Below are 25,701 nucleotides of genomic sequence, written 5' to 3'. Positions count from 1 at the left end.
CGAAGGGAGAGCGATTGGCGGTCAATTTACCAGGTCTTCACTAGACCTGCTAAATCGACTGCCGATGCATTGATTGCTGCAGTGTCAATCCTCCAGTAAGTGTAGATGAGCCCCAAGTATATTACCAGGGCCGGCTCCAGATCCCAGCGCGCCAAGCGCGTGCTTGGGGCAGCGAGCTGCGGGAGGGCGGCAGGCGGCTCCGGTGGACCTCCTGCAGGCACGCCTGCGGAGGGTCCGCTGGTCCCGCGGCTCCGGTGGACCTCCCGCAGACGTGCCTGCGGGAGGTCCACTGGAGCCACGGGACCAGCGGACCCTCCGCAGGCACGTCTGCAGGAGGTCCACCGGAGCCGCGGGACCGACGACCGCCAGAGCGCCCCCCGTGGCGTGACGCCCTGCTTGGGGCGGCGCAATTCCTAGAGCCGCCCCTGTATATTACTACTTGTCCTCTGTTCTTAAATACTTTGGCGAAGGAAGCTGTCCAAGTGCCCACTTGACTGATATAGTGTTCTAAGACTTAAGGTTTAATAATATTTTAATTGTGTCTTTGCAGGGGATAGGGCAGAAGGAGCTGAGAACAAGATGAGCAACAAAGTGAACAAAAATAGGAGCAGCAGTGGCAACTCCACTGAGGGTCTGGCTTTAGATAACCGAATGAAGCAGCTTTCACTCCAGTGCATGAAAGTCAAAGAGGGGATCATTGCAGACAGAAAAGCTGTACAAATTGGCTGAGTCCTGCTGCTGCTCTGGTTACTGGGAGTATAAATATACATGAACTTCAAAATGTCTGAAGAACATTGTGCCAATAACTATTTAATATATGCCAAATCTTAAGCGTTTACTCTACAGATTTAAAACTGCACTAAAGAAGTTTAATTGATGTTGAGGGCTGAAGTTTTTTTTCAGTAAAATCTTTGTAGGACAGACAAGTTGTCAAATGTGTAAGTTGTGCTCGCTGTATTTCACAGCCTTTGTAAACTGTTTTGTAGCAGCCTGTCTGAAGCAATAACTAGCATTGTTCCTGTATAAACACATGCCAGTAGGGGTGTGAAATCCAAGCCAAACGCTTGTTGTGAGCAGTTTGGCTTCAGTTTTGTAGAATGAGATGCACTTTAGATACAGTGGATCTCTGAAGTGGAATTGGCATATCCTTTAAACAGCCGTATTTGTCTATATTATTCTCAAACTGTAGAAGTATTTTGTATACAAGGCAGCTGTTGCATGTGTGGGTCTGGAAGTCTTCGGTCTGCCTCCGGTGCTCATGAGGAAGCTAGTCATGACCTAACGTATTGGCCCGAGAGGGTGGCAGAAACGTGGCAGCATTGCTCAATAGTTGTGAGCTCTTTCTAGCCCCCTACTTTTCGGGATGGGGTGTGTGCGACTTTTCCAGGGTGAATCCAGTGCCAAAATGACAGATTTAACTTGTTTCTAAGAATTTGAGTATCCTTTTTCAGCACCTTAAGTGTTGTTACTGTAAAATGGCATGAATTGGTGTGTGCCAGAGAGAAGTAGTTATAGATCTCGACCCACCGAATATTAGAGGCTTGTCCTTAAGATACGCATGAAGAAAAGGAGTTGCTAATGTGGATTGATGATGTGTTAATTTCTCTGTAGATTGTAACATGTGAGGTTTTAGAACTGTTTAAGGGACTTACAATTTTAGTATCCCCTAGAGAAACTGTTCACTAAAAACAGAAAGGGACTGGGGGCATGTTTTGGCAGCAGCTGTTAGGCAGTAGTGGTGTCTGGTAGTTATGCTAATAAGTGGTAGCAAAAATCCTAGGACTTCTGAAAGCACTCCGTTTTTTGTTGTTAATTGGATGGGAATTTAGCATCACCCAAAGTATTTTCTATTCCATGTTTTGCAGTCCTGGTGTATTTTGTCCCTGCCCCCTGGCTTGTGTATCTATTCTCAAAGTAAATGTAAAATTCTTCACACTACAGTAAACATTTTGGTTTTTCACATTTTATTGTGTTGTACAGTATCAGTGTATTTGAAGCACTAAATATTTCAGTAGCTATTCTAAACGTAGTTCCATAGTAAAACCATAGTCTGATATTTAAACCTCTTTACAACTAAAATGTGCATGTGGTCCACATTCACTCAATGAAATCATCATCTCTCACCATTGTAATGCCAAATGCACTGGCAATTACTGAAATGAAAACAGGCTTAATGCAGTTCCAAAATCATGTACTGGAGAATACCCAAATCTGGGACGGTCAATTTTCAAACAAGACCTAACACTAGGAACACCCTGCAGTATGTGGACAAGTATTGTCTCATTACAGCATTGTAACTAGATTTATATTCATGACTCATTTGGTATTTCCTATGACCAAAGATTCGCCAGCTTTGTATACAGAGTTGCCTTTTTTGAAAGCTCATTTAGTGTACAACAGAGGAAGGTCTTGTATGTTGTCTAACACTCATGTGCTTCATTTCACTATGGAAAGCTGTAACAAAGCAAGGCAAAGTCATGGGGCAGGAAGCCTGTTCTCAGAATTAATGTAGAAGCAGCAAAGAATCCTGTGGCACCTTATAGACTAACAGACGTTTTGCAGCATGAGCTTTCGTGGGTGAATACCCACTTCTTCGGATGCAAGAAGAAAACGTCTGTTAGTCTATAAGGTGCCACAGGATTCTTTGCTGCTTCTACAGAACCAGACTAACACGGCTACCCCTCTGATACTCAGAATTAATGGTGATTCAGTGTGTTACAGCTACTGATCATTTGAACAGAGATGGGCATTCAGTGATCTGGAACTTGCAGAACAAAGGTTTAACCCCTAGATCACTAGCCTCTTCGAGCTAGACCAATACTTAGGAAGAAGTGTTTATATCCCTAGTTTATGAAGTAAAATACTTTGGGAAACATGGATAGACCATAGCTTAAATAAAATACAGAAGTCTCTCTTAATAAAACTGCATGTTTTCACCTAATCTTTGTAGCTAAACCAATTGTCTATTCTGCCTCTAGTTAGGTAAGCAACCAAGCAATTAAGTGCTGAGTACCTACTTTTGCAGATATGCCAACTCTCAGTGCACTTGTTTCCTACTTCCCTTGGCATCAAATCCTTCCTCCTATTAAAAGGTAAGTTACTACTTAAAGATCCAAAACACCTGCACTCTTGGAAAGTTTACTTGTTTATGCACCACAGGTCACCAAAACAAAGTTTTCTTTATTACCCAGTGTACCTCCATGAAACTTCTAGGCAGATTCCAGTAGGGTGAGACATTACTAGCAGAAAGTATGTTGGGAGGTGATGTGGCCCAAGAAACTAGGAGGTTGCTGTACCCTGCAAACCTACAGCAGAAGGGCAAACTACATTTTAAAGAGTAAATATGTGGAAGGGCCTCTTCCTCTGGACACCTCAGCATTCAGTGGCTAATTGAAGTGTATGTGCAGTTTGCTGTGTTCAGGCAGGCTTTGGAGAGCACAGACACAAGTAGAAATGAAAAGCAGTTTCATAAATAATTGCTCTTCAATTTTATTTTTGAACTTTTTGTAAGTGCCAATTCTGTATATCAAATACATACTGACAAATGGATATGAATAGAATATTACCGTGAAAGACCAAAGGAGCAAGTTCTCTTGAGTTACCTTTCATTAGACTGCCCAAAAATCCTTTCATTTACTATTGCACTAGCTGGCAGTGTGGTGCTGAAAGTATAAAAATAAGCCTTTGACATTTAAAGCATATTTGGTAAGTTAGCAGCCTTGAAGTAAGATGCAATGTAAACGGCTTTACCAAAGAGTGGTGAATTGATGGCTTATCACCTTCTAAGCTTCATCATACTTTCGGTAATATGCACTGAAAACTGGTACTCTTGATTTGTTTTTTAAATCTTACATTTTTTCATAGGCTGTTCTAACATGTTTCTGAAAGCCTTCTGTATGTGGCATGTTCATCTTCAGGTACAGAAGCCTTAGGTATTTCTGCTGTACAAAATATGCATATACACAATTGTCAGACTAAAAATGTTTAAAATTAACATTTTTCTATGTGTAGGAGAGGTCTAACTTCTAATGGAGTCTCTCAGCTTTACTGTGTTTTAGAACCACATGGATGCTGCTAGTACTCCCACTGAAAGGTAGCTATGTGGATTAAGTCTTTCTGAATTCTGACAGATTAAGTAAAACAGATGATTAACCTAATGGCTTTTTAAAAAACAGAAGGCCCAATTCTGGGCCCTAAGGAGGTAAATTAAAGCATGATGTCCTCAGCAGCTCTGAGGTAGGATTCACTAGCAAACTATGTAGTGCCTAAATTGAAGGGGAAAGTGAAGGACATGTCAAAAATCCTTTTGAAGGATACTGAAAACAGCTCTTTGTAAGTATCCTTCCTCTCACTGTGTGCAACTCAGTAAACAGTTATTCCTCCTCTTAAAGGATCAAAGTAAGTATCATTCCTTTTATTTAAAAAGACATTTCTAGGCCAGTTGGTTTGCATCTGGTGACTTATGCTCCTTGTACACACAATTCCTTAGCTGCAGCATCTTCAGTGTGTACTAGAGTAGCTTCAATCACCAGCTAGCTAAGTGCAGTACATACTTACAATGTGGGATCTTTATAGTTCTATGCTTTAAAACAAGTTTGAGTTGATACAGTTGCAAACAGAAGGGAAGTCAGAGTCTCATATTTGACTGTTTGTTGGAAACAGCAAAATAACTAATTAGTGTGCAAATTCCAGCCCAGAGTGTCTGATCCATCATTGTGTAGTAAGAAACTGACTGCAAGCAACTTTTTACAGACATATGTATATGTATATATCCCTTTGCCAGTCTCCCATCTCTTCTATAAGTGCTAGAACAGAGCATTCCAGAAGGATTACCTCAAATATTTTTAATCCTAATGATCAGAATCTCTGAATGGCAGTGAGGGAGATTTAGCTGAGCAGTTTTGTTTTCCTGGCTGTGCAATAGGGTCATTTCCCAATAACCTTTTTACATCTGAAATCTCTAGAACTAGATTAATATGCAATGGTCTGATTGCTTTTATTATTAGTTTTTGTAATCTGCTTTTCCTCTTTTGACCATACTCCTTAAATGAAGTGTAAAAAGCATGTCCTTCTGGTATAAAGCTAAGGCTAGCGTGCACAAAGGTGGCATATACATCTGTGATGCTGTCTGAGGTTCTATGACTGAAAATTTCCTTCTCATGCTAAACTGTCAGAACACCAAGACTGCAATGTTTTAAGAATATAACTGACTTTCATATTCTGCATACCTGGCCTCAAATATTAATGGGATCTGGACAGTCAAATGGGAAGGCTTTGTTTTTGTAGCTCTGGTACACTGCAGGCATTTACAGCCTATCTACCCTTTTGTATTCTCTGAGAGGCACAGCTTGCTCTGGCATCTGGGACAGTTATAAACTTGTAATCTGCATAGAGATTGAAGATTGTTCCTTTATTTAATCTATACTACATTCTGTGATCTAGTGGTTAGAAGCTGAAACTCACTTGTTCAATTTCAAGTCAAATTACTGCTATAAAAGCCAGTGATCAGAGGGAAAAAATGACTTCCTGTACAGAATCAGCCCAAAGAGAATGACATAACAGGTGATTTGGGCAAGTCGACTTGCTTAATTCCCTGTCAGCAAAATAGTAAAATTTCATAACCTGCCAGCATGCCCTGTACAGAGCTTTGAAGGGATAGGACTTTAGCCAATATTTTTTAAAAGTGCAAACAGCAGCAGGTGGAGCAACACCCACAATTCAGGCCCCTTAACTGTTTCTGGCCTGTAAATGGAGTAAGTGACCTAAACTGTAGCTGCAGGCCTTTGCACATGCACAATAAGGGCTGGTTTAAGCCTGAGCTGAAATCTTCCCCCACAACATGTTTTAAACTGGACATACAGCTCTGCATCTGAGCAGCTGTCCTTAGAGCCTATAAAGATCAACTTACTGCAGTTAGACATCATTTAGGCTATATCCTCAAACTCCATCTCCTCCCCCCCCAATCTGCAATGGGACAGCTCTTAGATCAATGCTTTTGTCCTACAATACAACTTCCTTGCCAAGAAGCTAAGCAGTGAGTTAGTTACTAGCATCAATGCAGTTCCTAACCCAGCTGGTCTTTCAGAGAACTGCTCTTAAAAGGCACATCAATGTTTTTTTCCAAACTACTTTCTCCTCAGAGCTCACAAACAAACAAGAAGTGTCCCTGTGCTATTAAGCTGCTAGATACATTTGCAGCAGTAAACTTTAAGCAGTAAGATTGTCTCCCATTAATCTCCCCAAACTTGTGCATGGGTGCTCTTTTAGGGAAAAAACACCCAAAGTTGCCAGTGGGGTGGGTTGGTTGTTTTGAGGCTCGCTCCCCTCAATGTCAATGTTCTACCATTGACTGCAGTAGAAGCAGGGTCAAATGCTGGAGCTAGGATTGCCAGTTTCAGCAGGCAGTAGTCCTAGAGGTTTCATCACATGACAACCTTTAATTAAGATTAACACCTGAAGACTGCAGGACAGTTAGCATCCCTAGCTGCAGATTTAGGGTCTCTTCTAGGCTGGTTACAGCTTAAGAAGGTTCCTTCTCTAACTGAATGCTGCCTTCAACAGTATTCTGTCTGTGGGGCTGTAAGGCCAATGCTGCAGATGTGGTTTATTATAGAGAAGGGAGTAGCCTCTTATCTCTCCCATCATAACCCCCTGATCATGCAGAAATGAGCTAGCACCTAAATGACAATTTTGTTGAAGCTGATCAACAGCTCCTGTAGCTAACCTATTCAACTACTGAAGCAGAATACAGGAGTTATACTGTTTGTACAGTGTGCTCCCTGGAGTGGCTCTTATCTGAGGAAGGGATAGTATAAACTCCTCTGCTTTTTTAACATCCAAAACAGCAGCCCCTGGCTTTTACTTCATTCCTCTAAAGCAGGGGTTCTCAAACTTTTGTACTGGTGACCCTTTTCACAGAGCAAGCCTCTGTATGACCTCCTCTTTTAAATTAAGAACACTTCTTTACATATTTAACATCATTATAAATGCTGGAGGCAAAGTGAGGTTTGGGGGTAGAGGCTGACAGCTTATGACCCCCTGAGGGGTCCTGACCCCCAGTTTGAGAACCCCTGTGCTAAATAAACACAGTACACACCACCCCTTCCTTTTTCTCTACAATGTTTACTGTAAAAGTTAAGCAAGGATTGTTAGAACTAAGCTACCTTGTATGTGGGGAGAGGAAAGACTTTTCAAAACTTGATGAGGTATAAGGTGCCAAACTGCAGTAAGCTAAGGCCTGCCATTCGTTAACATGATTAATCAAGATTTACATTCAAGCATTTCACGCAAAAATTTACCATCAATCAGAATTTCTGAAGCGTTCTCTCACCCTCATGGCTGCACAGCAAAAAGCATGAGCAAACTCTGAAGTGGCTAATGCAGTGAGATTGGTGGCCCAAGCCCTGGGCTGTTACTTTTTCCAAGTAGAGTAGGGTTTTATGATCTTGTGTCAATGGTTGAGGGATGTATTTCCCCAGTGCTTTCAGGAGATAGCATTGCTCTAGCTCTTGACTTCTTCCCTAGCGAGTAATGTAGAGACTCACCCCCTCATTGCAGTTGTGATGTCTTAAGAGGGGTAGTGCTATTAAAGTCCAAGAAGAAAGGACCCTCTTGCTGAGGCAGGAAGGTGCTGGGAATAACATTGTAAACTCCAGCTGGTACATTCTCCACCTCCATGTAGCAAAATCCACATCTGATTAAAAAAATACAATGCCAGCTTAATAAGGTGTATTTAAAGGAGAAAGGAAAAGTGTATATATAATCAAATGAGCATTACCTGTAGTCACCACTGCTCTTCTTCTGAAAGCCAGAGGAACCAGGATCTCCTACTGTAGAGACTGTGACAAGTTCAAACCCCACACTGTACTGCCTGCATGTAAAGACAGATTTCATTACCCTTGTTTTAAATGTCAAATAGAAGATTTACCAAATTAAAGTGGAGCTATAACTGGAAGACATCTGCAAGCAACTAGCACATCTGCAAGTTATTTCTCTTCTTAATTAGAGCAAGGCTATTTTTGCCACTTAACTACACTTGTCAGCACTTACTAAATTTGTCTCTGCAAGCTTCTGAATGTATTTGGCTGCAAAAAAGGTTTCAGCCCAAGAAGTGAAATAGGTGGGAGATGCCAGTTGGGTTGCACACATCCACTATGCTAAGGGGGTTAAGCTTGTGGTTGTATAGATCAGTGCATGTGCTGAATAGCAGAGACCACAGAACAAAGTAAATTACATGGGTCCAGATTTCATTGACTTCCATGGAATTTCCCCCAAGTTGCATCTCTATAACTAAGGAAAAGTTGGCTCCACACATCAGAGGTGGTGCATGCCCTCTCCCCTTCAACATGTAATCAAATCCCAAGGAGCAGGGATGCCAGAAGGGAAGTGTCAAGTTATTGGTGCAGCAGCAGACTAGTGACAGGTAAGTAACCTAGTCTTGCCTACATGAAACTGCTTCTAGAGATCCTCCAAGTGTTGCTTACATACCCTGAGGAAGCATGAATGAGTGCTTTGCCAAAACCAACACCTACCTCCTTATAATACTGCTCAGTGACCAGACACTGACCCTCTAGTGTCAGTTAGGAATGATGCAGAGGTGCCTGCTAGTGGGGCTCTGCTAGAAAGTGACAGTGGGGGCCAGGAGACTTGCCACTCACTGCTTCTCCCGTTACTGAGTGAAGACATGAACAGTCTTTCTGATGGGATTTTAGGCAGAGGCCCTAACATGACCATGCAATGTCACTGGAATTGCACTGGTTGTAGCCTCAGTGTCTACATTAGTCTGCCTTCCCAAATTCCTCCTACAGTTTTAACTGCAGTGGTTGTTCTTAGGAAGTGGAGTGCAGTTGGGGTGGTGCACAATTACCACTTGGTACCTCAGAGGTGAGTGCATTTCAGTGATGGGCAAATGCCCCAGGCATGCTTATAAAATACTTTGGGGGGCTTTCAGGATGAATGGTGCTCTAGGGCTATACATGTCTCCCTCACTATATGCTGCTATTCTGTCATAGCACAACCATGCTATTTAGCTGCATGCAGCTCAATGTTGGTGACAGTGAGCCGTGGCACAGCCTTAGAGCACAAACAGAAGATGAGCTGTAGCCTGCCATCCTGAGAGATCACATCTTGTGTCACACCTTCAGGGGTGAGGTGAGGTTCTCCTGCATGTTAACTCTACTGCAGGGGTAAAGGGCCACAGTAATGGCTAGTCGTCCTAGGGGCCATGCCAGGGCAAGGAAGGCCCCCTGTGCCCTGCTATGCAAGGTGCAGCTGTGGGGTGACCCCTAGCCAGCGGACAGAAAGAGGATTCTGGCATATGGGGAGAATTCAAGAGGGGAAAGAGGAGTTATCCTTAACATTACAAATGATTCATTGTGTAACAGCTGGGTGGAGAGTGGAAGCTGCTTGAAAATCATGAGAAAAAGGGAAAAGACCACAATGAGGATTGGTTCAGCTGGAAATTAAGTGGCCTTTAAAGTTCAAGTTTGTTATGACAAAAAAAAAGCTTACACTTGATCTGTATCTCATGTTCTAACTGTACTGATACACAACATTTATTCTTCACAAACCTTGGTCCTCTTAATTCAATTAGCAATGGCCCAGTCTTCTCCAGCTGAAATTGGTAAATGGGGTTGTTTTTGTAGGAATCTCTGAAGTTTCCACAGCCTCCTGCACTATGACCTTTCCACTGCCCATTAACCTGACAAGAAACAAAACAGATGGTGCCCTATTTATTACACACAGATCTTGCTTTTTCTCTCTAGTTTCAATACAGAGAAATAAAAAAAAAGTGAAGTCCTGGATTCTTCTCACTTCAGTTGACTATGTGTGTAACTCCACTGATTTCAATAGTTAGTCCTGATTTATATCAGCAAAGACAAGATCACAATTATTTTTAGTGTTTGTAAAAAAAAAATGATTTTTTTTCTATAGTGCCTTCCACTTCAACAAATATTAAAGCTATTTAGATTAAAGCCTCAGATCCCTTCTCATTTGGATTAAACAATTCAGTATCCAAATTTTCCTTGATCATATTCAGGCCACTACCTTCCAGCTCTAGCACACCAAAAAGAGCAAGAGTTTCTGGGTATAGATTAAAAAAAAAATGAAGCTCACAAGTTATTCCAACTCACACTACTGTAGAGGATGCACAATACAGACATTCTACGTCAAGGATACACTTGTGTTTCATCAAGAGGCTCACTTTGCATGGAAAATACCAAACAAAATAATGTGAAATTAACTAAAACAACTCCAGAGACAGAGAGGGGCCTTCTTTCTAAACATCAGGAATTTCACATGCCCATAGCAGATTAACAACAAGCACTGATTTATGGAAGAAAATCCAATTTCTTACCCGTTTGGAGATGGTGTATGGGGTAGGAATCTTGGAAAAAGTAAACTTGCATACTGAATACACCTAGTTTGTGGAAGAAGAATTCAGTCACACAAATTAACCAAGCATTTACATTATGAAACCATGACAAAATATCATTACGGGAAAAATGTGCACAGCAACTTTGGAGATCTTGAGTCCCCATGTGTCTCCAAAAGGTAAAAAATGCAGACTGACGTCAGCTAATTCATACAATATAATGCTCTATACAAAAAGAGAACATTCCCTATTTTCCTTCCTTGCACTGGGGGAAAAAAAACCAGATCCTTCGAACATTACTAACAGTTGGAGGGCACAGAGTATAACCGGAATCGTGGGCACCCGTACTCCTTTCAACCATTAAGCCCTAGTCCCCTCACTAAAGCAAACTGTGACTACCTATAGTGGTGCTTTAATTTGCTCGCTGATACTTAGCACAGTGCATGCTTCCCTAAAGCTCCAGCTATCTGCTCCATGTGTTTAGTGTGCAAAGCAGAGGGACACCAAGCAGACGTATGGACAGGAAAAGGCTGGTGATATTAAAAGAGAACCAGAAGCACTCTCTGCCCAGTGAGTAGTGGGAAGCAGCAGATACCACCCACAATAACAAAGCCCTTCAAAGTTTGTGTATTTGATATGTAAAGTCACCATGGGGTGACTGGGGCTACAGTGCTTGGGCTCCAACCATTATCCTCCACTGCCCTCCCTTCCTCCAGAATGCTTCTGGGTGGGGATTGAGATTAATATTTGAGTAGTGAAATAAAGGGCAGTTGTTTGCTCTGAACTACGTCCTCCTCATACAATACTTGGTTGAGAACGCAGCTCATCTCTCATTGTTTGTGAGCAGTCATTTTAAATGCAGAGCTCAACACAGGTGCAACGCAGTAGCAGTAGAGTCCTCCGTTTCCACCAGTGCTTGTCAAAGCAGCCTGTAGTGAGGTCCGGTAAGCCAGAGGTGCACTGGGGAAGCATGACTGAACTGCATCCAATTCCGTGTCACACTTTTATAGTGTAAAGAATGTTGGGGAGAGAGTATGAACGATCTTATTTCCTGTAGTGGCAAAGGAAATGCGTAACACATTGGCATGGGATTTGTCAGTTACAGGATGACCTTTCATTCTGATGACTGGGTACGTGAGGATTTAGGGAAGAAAACACTTTAAACCACCTTTACTGAAATAGGAGGTGGATGAAGGCTGGGTAGTGCAATGATGAGCTAGTGCTAGAGCCTTTTACCTTGAAGCAGATGTTCAATTTTAGCTGAGGAATAAAACAAAAATACTTTCATCTTTTTACCCTAGTCTAATTATGCTCGAGAGAGGTTCTGGACTGCGGTAATGTAACAAAGCACTGCACCCGAGAACTGACTCTCTATTGCCCCCACTAGATGGAGATCCATATATGGGTATGTCTACACAGCAGCTAGAGATGTGAGTCCCAGCCCAGGAAGACACACACACTATAGCTCAGCTAACACATTCAAAATAGCAGCGTGGCCAGAGAGGTGGGAGCGGCCCAGGTTAGCCACCTGCATATAGTCCCACCTGACCCCCTGGGTATGTTCTTGAGCTGCTGCCTGTGCCATCAGGGCCATTTGGCTATTTTTAGCACCTTAGCCCAAGCTGAGCTAGCGTGTGTCTATCTGAGCTGGGAATCACCCCCACTAGCTGCTCTATAGACATGCACTAAAGCACCTACACAGTGCTCCCCTTTCTCCAGTGCATCCCGTCCATGATTCACATCTTCCCCCGACCCTTTCCAAAAACACAACTACAGTCATCTAAAAATAAGTACTTTGAAATATAGGGCAATCAACTTTAAAAAATCTGAAAGTTGTCCCACTGAATTCAATACTCCACTTATAATACGATTGTAGTTTCTCTATAGTACATACCCTGACAGTATAGTGGATCGTGTTCTGTTTCTCATACTGGGATACCACCAGTGTAAACGTATGGGACCCTGGAGATGTCAGCGCTATCTTGGTCAGATAGTGGGGACTGTTGATCCGAATCCCATCAATATATGGGGCAGGATCAGCTGGAAAGAAAGAGATGCATGTTTCCTCATCACCAAAAAACCCCCAGCAGTGGTGAAAATCTCTATCCACTCTGCCTCTTCACTGGGCTTTATGCCAGGAACGTCATTCTGCTGGCACCATGCTGGTGACACAGGAATACAAGCTACACCCAGACTAGCTAACAATAACAATATCTTCCACTTTCACAGATGTGGAAGGCTTTCACACTCAAAAGGCTTTCAAGAGCAACTCCAAACCAACAGTGTTTGGGAATTGGGTATGATAGGGCATCCACTTGTGCCATAGATGCCTTTCCAGGATGCATTGGTAAATGCAACCTAATGCCCTTTTCTTGCATCACGGGCCTCATCCAACTTCCAGTGACTTCAATGGGAGTAGATCAGGCCCAATCTCTCTACTCTAGAGAACGTCCTACTGTGATTTTAAATAGACATTTTAAATAAGACCCAGAATCTTAAAATATAATTTGAGGGGAAGAGACCCTCAAACTTTTTCCTGTGATGAGTTTTGGAGGCTCCCTGCTGGACTGGCAAGGCAAGTTCAGGAATCAAAAGACTGGATCTGGGTTGTGGAAGTGTCCAAAGCTTTGAAGAGTAAAGCTTCCTAACATGCTATATTTTCTCTTTTTCAATTCCCCTTTTCCTCCCACCCCCACTTTCCTAGAAGAGAGGACACAGTACATTTCTAACTCTGCAACTGTAGACTGCATTCCACTATCTACCCACACAGCTGCAGTCTGAATGTTTGCTTTACTATAGCTACATAATACAGTGACATAATCTGACAGATAATGCTTAAGAACCTTTCAGGAATATTCAGCCTCTTACAGGCACCTTGGTTCTTTTCAGGATGTTTCTGTTCCACTGAAATCAATGGGAATCTAGTCACTGACTTCAATAGGTCCAGGATCAGGCCCTTCGCTCTCTTGACAAGGGACTCTGTTCTTTTTAACTGTGTTGGGGGAGGAAGGGGGAAGGGAAAGGGATTAATAGAAAAGAAATTCAAGCTTAGCATTGGGAAATCCACCTCTCCATGCCAAAGGATTAAACTGTATTTTTAACAGATGGGTGAAATAATATTGCAGCTTTACAAATCTGTTGCAATTCCCAGTAAGAGTGGGATGCAGTTAAAGCAGTTTGATGACTATGTCAGTTTGAAAGCTCCATTAAAAAAACTGGGCCATAAAAACAAAACAAAAACTGGACAGATCATTTGTTGAAAGTAAGAGGTCAAACAGCCTCTTTGGAAAATCCCTCGTAGATCTTTCAGACACAGATTTAACCTTCAGTTCCTCCACTGTACAAATGCACTGACACTCAGTGAGAATATTTTTTGGTCTAATACGCCATGTAAGTGCTGCTGCTAGTGCTAGTCACATCAGAAGCACGTCTCCGATACAGCAGGAAGGAACACAAACATGTTTAATGAGATCAGCTCTTGCAAAAAAATGGATGACAATCTGCCAAGGTCCCAAAGGACCTTCACTGCAGAAACACAGCCTGGAATCAACGAGGAACTTGTTGGCAGAGTTCACGGAACAAGTTGGCAGATGATGGGCTCTGCCCTTATTAACAACTGCTGCAGTCAAACCAAAAAGGCAGTGTTTTAGTATAATTAACCTTTCCTCTAAAGGGCATGAAGAGCCACCAGCAACCCAACCTCAAATCCAGTTTTACACAGGGAGCTGCTTGGCTGTAACCAACAATGAGCCTAGTCCTGATTGCCTTAGACTGTTTTCACTGCAATAAGAGGAGGGGTTTATACACTGAGATCACTAGCCTGATGTTAGTGGAGATGAGGCACAGGTAGTTTCTACCTTGAAGTAGCAAGTCAAGATCAACTTTATACCCTCCCACCTGGGTTGGACCTTGACTTGCTATATCAAGGTGAAAACTACCTGTGCCTCATTGGCTTTAGGGTTTTACAGTTAGCTATCCTGATACAGAAACCCCACCTATTATTGCAATGAAGACAAAGCCTTACAAATAGTCCCACTGACTTCAAGGCAAGCAGGAGTTAGCCCATAGTGACCACAGCCAAGGCATTCAATTTTGGGGGGCTAAAGTTAGGCAATGAAAATCCATAGTTAAACACTTCACCTTAACTCAGTAAAGCACTGAAACACGTGACTATCTCTAAGTACATCCTTAGGTATAGATTTAAATGCTTTGCTGAACTGGATCTTTAAATAAAAGGCATTTATCAGTGGTGCTGAGCACCCACAGCTTCCACTCAATGCAAATAGCCATAAAAAAGTTCCACCACTTCTTGTTTTTTATTCCACAAAAGTAGGGAAAGATTGTGCCTTTAGATAATCAGGAGCACGTTGTTACTTCCCTTTTAATATGCATTACCCTCTGTCTGTGCAGGCACAGCAGCTGGTTTTACAAGAGAAATAGATATAAAAACTGCGCCTGTTTAAGTGGCAATGGATTTCTGTATATCTGAGGGCAGGACTGAGTCCCTTAGGACTCTCCACAATGGAAGCAGACCAACGTTGACCATTGACCATTATTGGTTGGTCAATCAGAGCCCAACTGACCACACTGAAGTCTGAATCCTCCCTCACCCCTTTGAACTTGGGTGAACTTCTTAAAAAAATTAAGACGTCTTCATCCACTCATGAGCATCACTAACATTTAAAAAAAACCACACATACTTGGATAATAAACTTTTTTCCCATCAGTCTTGTACACAACCATTGTGATGAATTCCCGATTGCGTGCGAAGTCATCCTAAAAAGATATTATTAAAATGAGTTGAACACAGATCCAGAAACTACTACTAATGCATTGTATAAATCAAATTAATATTCCATTGTTGTTTTTGTATTAGCAACGTGGCTTGATTTGGCATTTATATTTACTGAGGTGCCTATTCCAGCTCCCACAGAAGCCAGTAAAGAATTTGCCAATGACTTCACTGAGAACAGATTAGGCCTCTAGCATATTGCTCTTAGGCCTGATTAGGGATGGATTTACTAGTGATGGAAAAAAATCCTTCTATAGCAGTAACACGTCTACACTACAGCACGACAGTTTACAGGAGAAGAAGTAATTTCACAACAAGTTTATTTAAAATATATGATAAAAACTGTTAGAGAGATTACATACATCCTACCATAATGAACTAATTAAACCCCATGATTAGGGCAGAACAGAAGCTGTATGACATACATTTATGTACCATGATCTGAATTCCCCACTACTTCTGCAGTTGGAAAAAAAAAAGACATACAGTGAGGTTCACTGGGATCTAGAAAATCAGACAGCCAATCTTGTACCCAGATCTGACTACATTCTCAATTGTAATAAATCTGCAGGAAAAACAGTATTATATTAGAAGAAGAAATTAATACCTTGTCTGTAATGTGTCTGCTGAGCAGAACCCAGACAGCAGCTCCACCTTGTGGACATTGTACTTCCAGTTTGTACTGTGGATTATTAGCCAAGCTGTAGGCATCTTTCACTGGGCCTTGTTTTGCATCCCAAGTACTAAAAGTAATAATAGGTTGATGAATAAGATACTAATTCATATTTCTAAAAGTAATCACAAATCCTGCATGGAAGTGATACCACTCCTACTTAAGGAAAACTAAGCAACAGAAGCTAAATGATTAAACCTGCATAACTTCTAGCCACAAGCATGACAATGGTTACAAAGCACAGCTGTGAGAAACACTGACCCTAACGCTTTCTTTTACAGATGGCTGTGCTACAGTACGCTGAATAGGAACAGCACCATGAATAAGACCATGCACAAAACACTATAAAAGTGAATATCATGATTTAGGACACACCCACGGGGTAATGAGTTATTGCCATGTATGGCATAAAAGCTGGCATGTGGAAGGGAATCTGTGCTTTCTGTAACTGTAGGACTGTTTAAAAGCTATTAAAACATGGCCCAATCCAAAAATCTACACACACTGGTCTCTCCAATTTTATATACGGGGCGGGGGGGAGAGGGGTAGTTTTAATTAGCAGCTCCACCTTTGGACCAGCAGCAGCCTGAATCATAATTTCGAAGCTTTCACACTACCTCATGTGTTGCCTGGAGGAGGATGCTTGATGTGAAAAACAACAGAAGGGGATTAATGCTTCACTAAAAAGCCTAGAACATTGTGGGGATGAACATGGAAATACAGGCTCTTTTCTTGTCTAGAATTAATTTTTTCCACTTTACTCAGATGTGATCCATGGAATGCTGCATCATCAATTAGCAGGTCCCAATTATTACTGCTACACCTTTATGGTAATGGCCACTATGTGCCAGGTGCTTTCCTGACAGAGGAGGAACAGTCCACAACAATAAGGACAGCCAGACACTTGGGAAATCGGAAACAATATTTTCCTATTTTACTTAATATACACATTAAAGAGTCTTGCTGTAGGCAGCACAACAGAAGTGGGTCTTCAAGACTGAGTTAAATGTGGATACAGCAAGAGCCTTTGCAAAAGTTGGACCATGCACAGCCAGAGAGTGGCACAGAAGAAGGCATGAAGGGGTTTGTGTGAATCTGATACATGAGCCAACAGGGCGAGAACACTGGCAAAGTGGAGCTGGCAACGCAAAGTGAGAAGTTCAGAGAAGTAAGGAGTGAGAGTTACACACAGCATAGAAGGGAGTGACAAGAAGCCAGAATTTGATGCAACAGAGGACGGGGAGCGATGTGATCAAATCAATGGACAAGGAAGATGACTTATGACAGTGAATGCTGAAATGCAGAGTTATGGGTCAGATCATGGAACTCATCCATCCCAAGTTAATAATTTCAGTGATTTTTAAAAGTGCAAATATTTCTCAGTTTATCTGGGAGAGACTGCGTGCATTGCATAGGCTACATACTAACTTCCCAGGGACGTGGGATAAGTAAAAGTAACTGTCCTATTCTTCAAGCATCCCCCCAGCAGACTTTTCAGGGAAAGGATGGATGGAAGATGCAGAAGAAGACTACAGCAAGTCCAATCTCCCAGCAGTTAGCACTGAGGTCAGTGGAGTTACACTGCATTTATGCGAGCGCAATGAACAGAATCTGGACCATGGATTTTAAAGTGGGATGTCAGGCTCTGAATGAAGAGACCGGTCTCTAGCCAAGGCTCATAAATTGAGGACTGATGAGGAGAATGGAGAGAAGGAAAATGCCACACCAATATTGTTGTTTCAAACTTCAAATTAATATTATATATATATATATGACTATGTTGTAGATCTTAACATTTCAATCTTTTCTGTTGGACCAACCTGTGAATACACGTTGATTCTTTAAAAAGACTTGGGTTCCAGCTCAAATAAATAACATCGTAATACTGGCAAAGATCCTCCCAGGCAATCCAGAAAATTCCTACAAAGGAAACACAATTTTCATTGTTTGCTTGCAAAATATCTTTGCTCTACACATTTTGCAGGAACCTAATTAGACACAAGCGCCAAGGTTTGTATAAAATCCATTCTCATAAACCCGAATACAAATGTCCATGCTGTTCACCTTCCCCGTCTACAAACCACCTCCACAACAGGCCAGTTTGGTAAACCAAAAGAGACTGAAGTTGACCTCTGAGACACCATCTGGTCACTGTCTCTGCTGATCAGTTAGGCCTTTGCTTTTCCTAAGCAGAAAGAATATTTTGCATTTTTAAGTGATGAGCAAAAGCCGTAATCCTTGTGCCCTCCTAAGAGTGGCAATGTTAACCACTTCTGTGCTGCCCCCTACTTTCTTAGTATTCTGAAAAATTATATACAATTAATAGGTAATCTAGCTCACTGTTTTCTACCTACTTAACTGAAGGTCCATCAGAGAAGGGACATCACTTGTCCAGCAGAACAAGCTCTTACTCTGAGAGGAAAGTACACATGGCATTGTTTGAGATCTTTCCTTAGCATTCCACTTAACATCCATTTGGGTGAGCTCTAGCACACTGGAATTTGCTTTACAATATTACACAATCTTTACAATATTCACTGGCAATTACTATCCTCTCCCCAGCGCACCCAATTGCAACCACAGCCAACACTACTACAAGCTATTGAAATCCTGCTCCTTTAACTCTCCATATGCTCACAGCACTGTAACACAAGCTGCTAATACAGATGTATTTCAGCCTTACAGTACAAAGAATATCCAGTGTCATGGCAACTGTACATTTTGATACCAAGACTAGTCAGATACCAATCCTATCATAAAAAGTAATATCTTTATAAACGTACTTCAGAATCAAGGGATTTAAATCCAAGTACTGTCTAGTGATGCATTAATAAATGAATAACTAGCTATCCTTCCTGAAGATTATAAAGCCAGTGTCAGGATGGAATTACTTTCTGCTAATAATGTATTTCCACCTAGCTATTTACACCACACTCATCAACATGGAATCTCAGTGCCTTTGCATCCATTGTTTGGTAAAGAATATGACACCAGACCAACAAAGGGATAATTAATTACAGTGGGGAGACAAGAGACAACTGTTAGCATAGAGGAAAAAAACAACATTGTATTTCCAAAGTGGAGCAGCTATTGTAGCATTTGGGAACTGGCTGATCTAATGGCAGCATTTTGCCCTGCCGCATGGGAAGCCGATGCTGATTTCCTTGATGCAGTGTATTAGTTCTCCCTGGGGAAAGATGGGGCAACAAGATAGTGCCTGGTATTGCTCAAGCCATCTCTCTACATAATTATGTAGTAGTCCTGTGGGCTTAAAGAAATATCTCAGCAACTTATAGTCATCCAGTCAACAAGTGCATGCGACTAAAGACTTGTGTACATTAAAGTGTAGCATAGGGAGAAAATCTTTAAGTCCCCATTACAGACATCATGGATCTCTTGGTGAAAGGAAATAAAACATTCCTTACAAGGAGTGTATGAATGTGTATTTCTGAATACTAGGAAAACAGCTAATGAAGTACTGAAGAGTCCACTCACATTCTAGTAAATGGTATTATGAGGTTTCTCAGTCTGTGTTATGAAGTTCTAAGGATGGCGAAAACCACGATTAAAAAAAGGAAAATAGAAGCTAATATTAAGAAATAATGCCTTACGTTTAAAATATATTAAAATGACCCACTGTACTTGAAATCTAGACAATTTTGAAACATGCGTTTAAAGTAATATCAGGTACTTCTTCCCTGCCTTTGCCTTTTTTTCTTGCTTTACAGTCTTGTTTACTGTCCCTCCCACTCCACCCCCGTTGCTATGTGAATGACCCACACAAACAAGGAAACTGGGAAACTGACCCCACCCCACCCCCCATACCTGCTCTCAATTACTCAAATTGACAAGAGATTTTTTCCGAATCTTCTAGTGATAGTATCCTTAAATGTTACTTGTAACAAAAGTAAACAAAAAAAAGTCAAAAACAGAAGTATGATTCTTTTTGACTTGACACCATCCTTTTAATTCATTTTACCATTGTCTATTTTTTGAGCTGTTCGAGGATCAAAGTTTAAGTATTTTTGTAGGCCTGGGGTCCAATTTTTCACATCATTTTCACTGTATCTTCCTTTCCAACGTAAGTGACTCCAGGGATTTTTCAACTGGAGAAATCGAAGCCCCTAGAGAAAGAGTAAATAAAAAAAAATCGCCTGGTTTATCTTGTCAGGATAAGAGTGAACATATTGTTAATCTTACCTAATAGGTACACAAACTGAACACTGAAGGAAATAGTGTTATTAAGTTTTTGGAATAACTTGATAAAGTTCTTGAGCAAGATAAAGATTTCAAGCCCCTTCTTTGAGCAAAACTCCACTGTCACTGGACAGTCATGTTTAAATCCACCATCTATTACAACTGGTGACAGGTATGTAAAAAGCACCCAATACAAAGCTTCTTGTTTTACTGGATACCTTATATTCTCTAATATCTAAAACAGCATAGGCATGGGTTGGAACTAAACCCCATTTCTCTCCTTCCTCTTCAGACATCACTCCGGTTGCTGTTGTGATAAGGACATCGCCTTTGTGAAATCTGGAGGGGAAATTAAGGAAGCTTAGTTTAGGTTATTAGCACATGTAAAATGACTAGTGTTCAGTAAATGTAATATTATTACACTGAACTCTCTTTTTCCAAATTGTCGTATTGTTAAGACCCAACTTTGCAAACCTGGAGTGCAAGTAATCTTTTCTGAAGGAGACAGAAATTATTTGTACAAGCTCAATAAAAGACAGTATAATTTTTACTTTTCAATATTTAAGATCAGGCTCTAGTAGGAAAATTACTGTTGTCATGAAAACAACGCGTCAGATTCAATCTTACACTGACAATATCATTTATTAAAGACGCTCAGTGAAATAAATCTTCTACCTAACACATTGTTCGAATCCTTGATGCTAGTCAATTGCTATATATATCAAACTGAAAATCATAAATCCCTGCACTTATGATCTTGGGGGCAAACTTTCTAAGAACCAGAGGGTGAAAAGTACATGCTTCCATATTCCTACACCAGTTTGTGCGCAAAAATGCTGGTTTAACATCAGTGTAGGTTTGTAGCGTCTGAAAATTTAGCCCCCCAATGTCTAAATACAGAGAAACAGATCGTAAGAGCGACTGTCAACCTACTGGGAAGTCACAAATCTACTGAAGAAAAAGTGAGTTTTTGTGTTAGGTGTACAACGTTTGCTTGTTTTAATGCTTTGGCCAAGCTGAGATCCCTTTCCCATCATGTTGGTGCTCTGCCTTTCTTGACAATGAGGAAAAAGTGGTTGGCTAAATAAGACTTTTTTTTAATTTGGGGAGGGGAAAAAGGAAAAACGCCTGCAGCTGAAAAACAATTAGGCCACACTTATCACGACAGCAGGATTGATATACTAAATCCCAGGTTAGTATCATGGTCCTGACAGGTACAGAGCACCTCTGTGCTCCTCCATGGGAGAGCTACTGGTCGGGCAATTAGTAAGGACTCTGGTGGCACTGTTAGAGCAACTTCACCACACCTGTTTCCACTGTGAAGTCAGCTTCGTGCTGCATAGTTGAGAAATCCATCCTCCTTTCTCTGGCTCCTGCTTCCTCCTGAATCTAGCCCATGGGAGGATTCTAACTTCCACTCCCCATTTCCCATTCTCTCCCCCTCCCGCCCCCCCACCATTGGCAGGGAAGAGGGACTATTATTTTTTTTAAATTGTAGTTCTGCTAGAGATGGGGATCCAGTTCTCCATCTATTAACAGAGCTCCCTTGTTTCTCCATTAGCCTCTGATGTCAAAGCCATTAATAACCTATTCATCCAGTGGATTTCAAAGGAGAGTGCAGAGAGGGGCTATGAAGGATCAGATGTAGTAGGACCACGAAGCTTGTGTTGAGAGCTAGTGACAAAGACCATCACGTTTTTAGACACTTTCACATCATTAACACGTTTCACAAACAGCATCTTCTGTCACCAAGGAAGAACAAACTTCTACCTCTGATAGAGCATTCTGAAAGAACTGTCCTTATTGAAAGCCTGATTGTCTGAGTGCATAGCAATCCTCTCTGGTATCCAGCCAGTCAGTGCATGGAGATCAATGTTCTGAAATGCAAGCATATTTGGTCATAAGAGACACATTAAACTACCTTTAAGTGTATTTTAAAATGCCTTCTATTAAATTAGTTTATATTGTACACACAGAGCTATTTTGCACCAGCCTCATAACACTTATGAGAGCAATTTTTCATTAGACTAGCCTGTGCTTAAGCATAAGAAAATGATTTTCCTCAAACAAGTGGCTTGATAATCAGTACTTTTCACTGGTATCTTTTTCAAGTACAATTATTAGTATTTCAAGCTCATGGTTTCAAATTCCCAGCACTCGCAGAGTGAGGTCCCAAAACAAGCCTCTGTTGAGTCTTGCTACAAAGTGCACCTTCAGTAGTTTAGCTTTTACTCTAGCTTGTCTCCAAGAAACAACTAGCTTTACATGGTGAAAAGGCCTGCACAATAAAAGCAATTTCAATTTAACTAGCAGTGGTGTACTTTACAAGCACAATACTGGGCTTCACTCCCCCAAAAATACTTAGGGAAAAAATACCTTTTTTCCTATGCCCTTTCCCAAATAAGCAGGGTTATGAAAGCGCAAAGAAATGCCTCCCAACTTGTCTAAGGCCAGTACTGACAGATAGGCCTTGGAAAGCAACACATCCGGTGCAGGCACTGCGAAATACTTCTCTGATTATGTAAAGGAGGAGACATTCTGTCAAGAGCTGGAGTTTCTATGTTTCATGGAAACAAATGCTAGAAGTCAAGTTGTTCCTTGTCACTGACAACTTCCCTAATCTCTGAAACTGTGTGTCATCGTAGTGATTTGAACAAACTTCGAAAAATCTACACTATTGTTACTCGTATACAAGACCAAATTCAACGAGAAAGTCCCTGATAATCAACCCAAAAGATCAAAAGAAGATGAGCAACCAAAATAAAAAGCAATGAAGTCTGGTTTTCAAGACATCATCAGGCGTGAACCTTGGTATGAACTGAGAAATATGCTGAGAGAGTTCAAATGTTAGGAAGCATTTATTCATGTGATTAGAGACCAAAGTTTGCGTGGCTCAGCAAAATCAGTCCGGTTCTTGTTGCAAGTATTTTGCTTCTCAGATTAAACTTGAGCATTATATATATGTTGCGGTTGCTAAAGAAACTACTATATGAACAACAAGTTACATAACTATGTATGTTAGTATTATTTGATAGAATAGTACTAACTTATACATGTACCCATTCTTACCACGTGCATAAGAGCACTGAAATGATTGATGTGCTCCTCCCCTAGCCAATTCCTCAACTTAATAAGGGAGATTGTCTCTTAATTATTATACAAATGGCATTAGGCGCCAAAACGGTTATTAGTGTAAGGCACAAAACTATGGTTTTATGAAACATACAAGAGCCCTAATGAAACTTCTCAAAATAAAACACATGTACTTTGCAGGTTTGGGGCCTATTTTTGAAAAGACTTACTCATGTGTAACTGTACCCACAAGCAGTCTCACTGAAATCCAATTCCCTCCTTTTGATGGGACTATTCCTACTGTGTCAGTTAAGCACGTGTGTAAGCATTTGCAAGATCGGGGCTATGGTCTCTAGTGCATGTGATCCGAGAGATGATAAAAGCAACTTAATTTATATTTCCTAAAATCATCAAAATAACTTTTAAAATCTATATATAAAAATAAACCCAGACAACAACATACAAAAGAAGAGTCATTCCTCTCTTCAGACAATTCATTTAGATCTCTTCACTATTCATTCGAAGGAAAGCTATGTGCTATGGGATGATCTACATGGACATTTTTGCCTATTGCAAAGAATAATCTGGTACTCACAGAATTTGATCCAGGAAAATCATATCCACCCATGACCTTCATGTAAGCTTTTTCTATCAGGGACACCCACAATTCACTTTTATTGTTGGAATAAGAGCAGAGAAGCTCTCCACTGTGATCTACGGGTAACTGGTCATCTATTATCACCTGAGCAAATAAGCAAACAAATTATCATAAAAGGGGATAATTCAAACAAACTTTTCTCAAAAGACAAAAATCCTCAGAAGCTCATTCTATGTCATATAGCTTCTTTCAGACTGTGAGGAAACTAAACATCGTTCCCTGACTTAATGAATTGTTGGAGAACAACAATTCATAACAGCAGTGTAGCCTAGTGGATAAAGCACTGAACTGGGACTTGGGAGTCCTGGATCCTATTCTGAGCTCTGCCACTAGCAGGCTGGGTGACCGTGGACAAGGCACTTCACTCTGTGCCCCAGTTTCTCTAGCTGTAAAATGGGGATAAGAGTATTGACCAACTTTGTAAAGCACTTTGAGATCTACTGATAAAAAGGTCTATACACGAGCTAGGTATTATTAAATGTATAGAAAAGTCTAACAAACCCCCCTCACCCAGTCAATCAGAAATATGAATAGTTATTTGTCCAAAGGGAAGATGGCCTCAGACTTCATCACATCTGCTATTCCAGTTCCTTCATCCCTGATTGTTTATAGTTTTTCCTTTTCTTGAAAGAAGAAGCCACATGATGGTGGTTTTGAAGCTATTAAAATCTCTTGTTTTAAATTAGGCAGAATAGTGTGTGAAGTTTTTACTCCAAAAATGGTCTGTAATGGCTCCACAAAGAAAATATCTCAGCCTCATCATGACACTAATCTGTCATTGGTACAGACCATTAATGAAGCACAAACTTATGGCCCAACCCTCCAAACTTGCATGTGAATAATCTTACTCTCCTGAATGGTCCCAGTAACGTCAATGGGACTCAATCACATGAGTAAGGATACTTACATGCATGTGTTACCCTAGGAGCACACAACTGGCAAGAGACTCCCTGCTATATAAAACTCAGCTGGCCTAACCTGCTCAACACACCTCACACACTATAGTTGGTGTGATATTTATTTAAGAGGTGTCATGTAATATACAATATGGAAAACTAATAACTCACTGACCCTTAATATTCTTGTGCGATGTATGGTTAACCTACAACCATGTATACAGATGTGCTGGAAATGCATAACTAAAATGTGTCTAAACCAGGCACGTCAGGAAAAGTTGATAAACAGGTTTTTCCAGACAAAGGAAAGGGGATGCCACCTCAAGCCAGGTGTGGCCAAGGACAGTGAGCTATTCATTTGTATTGGAGATTGCAGGAAGATCATTTGCACTGTAAAAATCACAAGCAGAGGGTGAAGTCAGCACGGTGTCTACACCAGAATGCATGACGTCTACACTCAGCGAGGGAAAGCAATTTTAGCTGGGGATACACTTAAGAATATATTTCAAAGGTTTACTGAACCCCTAAGTTATCCTTCATCTAAGGAGGCAACGAAATCAAGTGCTTTGAGCAACATGTGCTGGATCCTAGCTAAATAACGGCCCAGGCATGCTGGAAGAATGACAGTGGTGAGACAAAACTTTTTGAACCAAAGACTCTAGTTTGTTGAGTTTCAGTCTGAGAGGTGTATTTTTATGTTTGTTTGAAACTAGTTCTATCCTTATTGCTTATTCTTGGCATAACTTAAACGTATCTCCATTTGTTAATAAACTTGTTTTACTTTTACCACGAACCAACTTAGTGCTTTGATTGAAATGGAGAGTTTGTCAACCCCAGGGAATAAGCTGCTGTGTACTGTCTCTTTAAAGGAGCAGCAAACGTGATAATGTTTTGTGGTGCTACAGTAAGAGGGGCTGAGCACTGCAGAGAAAGACATTTTTTGGGAGAACTTGGATCTGCAAGGGTTTTGATGTCACCCTCCAATGAATAATCACGCTGATGAAAGTCAGGGTAAGGCTACTATGCTACAAAGCACAC

At 41.0% G+C, this 25,701-nt stretch overlaps 2 protein-coding genes across 4 annotated transcripts in view; one reads left to right on the top strand and one right to left on the bottom strand.

Annotated features, from left to right (window-relative positions):
- The window catches only part of SH3BP5 (SH3 domain binding protein 5), a 59,004-nt gene extending 56,500 nt beyond the window's left edge, over positions 1–2,504 (top strand). The window contains exon 9 of the mRNA XM_045003961.1: positions 551–2,504. Coding sequence (XP_044859896.1) covers positions 551–729 — 179 coding nt within the window. The 3' untranslated portion in view covers positions 730–2,504. The remainder of the gene's footprint in view (positions 1–550) is intronic.
- Positions 2,505–4,839: 2,335 nt separating this feature from the next.
- CAPN7 (calpain 7) overlaps positions 4,840–25,701 on the bottom strand; it is a 37,903-nt gene continuing 17,041 nt past the window's right edge. For 2 of the 3 annotated variants that reach the window (XM_045003957.1, XM_045003958.1), the window contains 12 exons: positions 23,705–23,851; positions 21,808–21,914; positions 20,256–20,376; positions 19,820–19,964; positions 17,661–17,760; positions 15,775–15,910; positions 15,076–15,151; positions 12,270–12,415; positions 10,358–10,420; positions 9,570–9,700; positions 7,778–7,870; positions 4,840–7,693 (listed from right to left, as the gene is read on the bottom strand). In XM_045003957.1, coding sequence (XP_044859892.1) covers positions 7,549–7,693; positions 7,778–7,870; positions 9,570–9,700; positions 10,358–10,420; positions 12,270–12,415; positions 15,076–15,151; positions 15,775–15,910; positions 17,661–17,760; positions 19,820–19,964; positions 20,256–20,376; positions 21,808–21,914; positions 23,705–23,851 — 1,410 coding nt within the window. In that variant the 3' untranslated portion in view covers positions 4,840–7,548. The remainder of the gene's footprint in view (positions 7,694–7,777; positions 7,871–9,569; positions 9,701–10,357; positions 10,421–12,269; positions 12,416–15,075; positions 15,152–15,774; positions 15,911–17,660; positions 17,761–19,819; positions 19,965–20,255; positions 20,377–21,807; positions 21,915–23,704; positions 23,852–25,701) is intronic. The other variant, XM_045003959.1, reaches the window with a different exon arrangement.

Source organism: Mauremys mutica, chromosome 2 (assembly GCF_020497125.1).
Source record: "Mauremys mutica isolate MM-2020 ecotype Southern chromosome 2, ASM2049712v1, whole genome shotgun sequence".
Lineage (NCBI taxonomy): Eukaryota > Metazoa > Chordata > Testudines > Geoemydidae > Mauremys > Mauremys mutica.
This window is presented reverse-complemented; position numbering and strand designations above follow the sequence as displayed.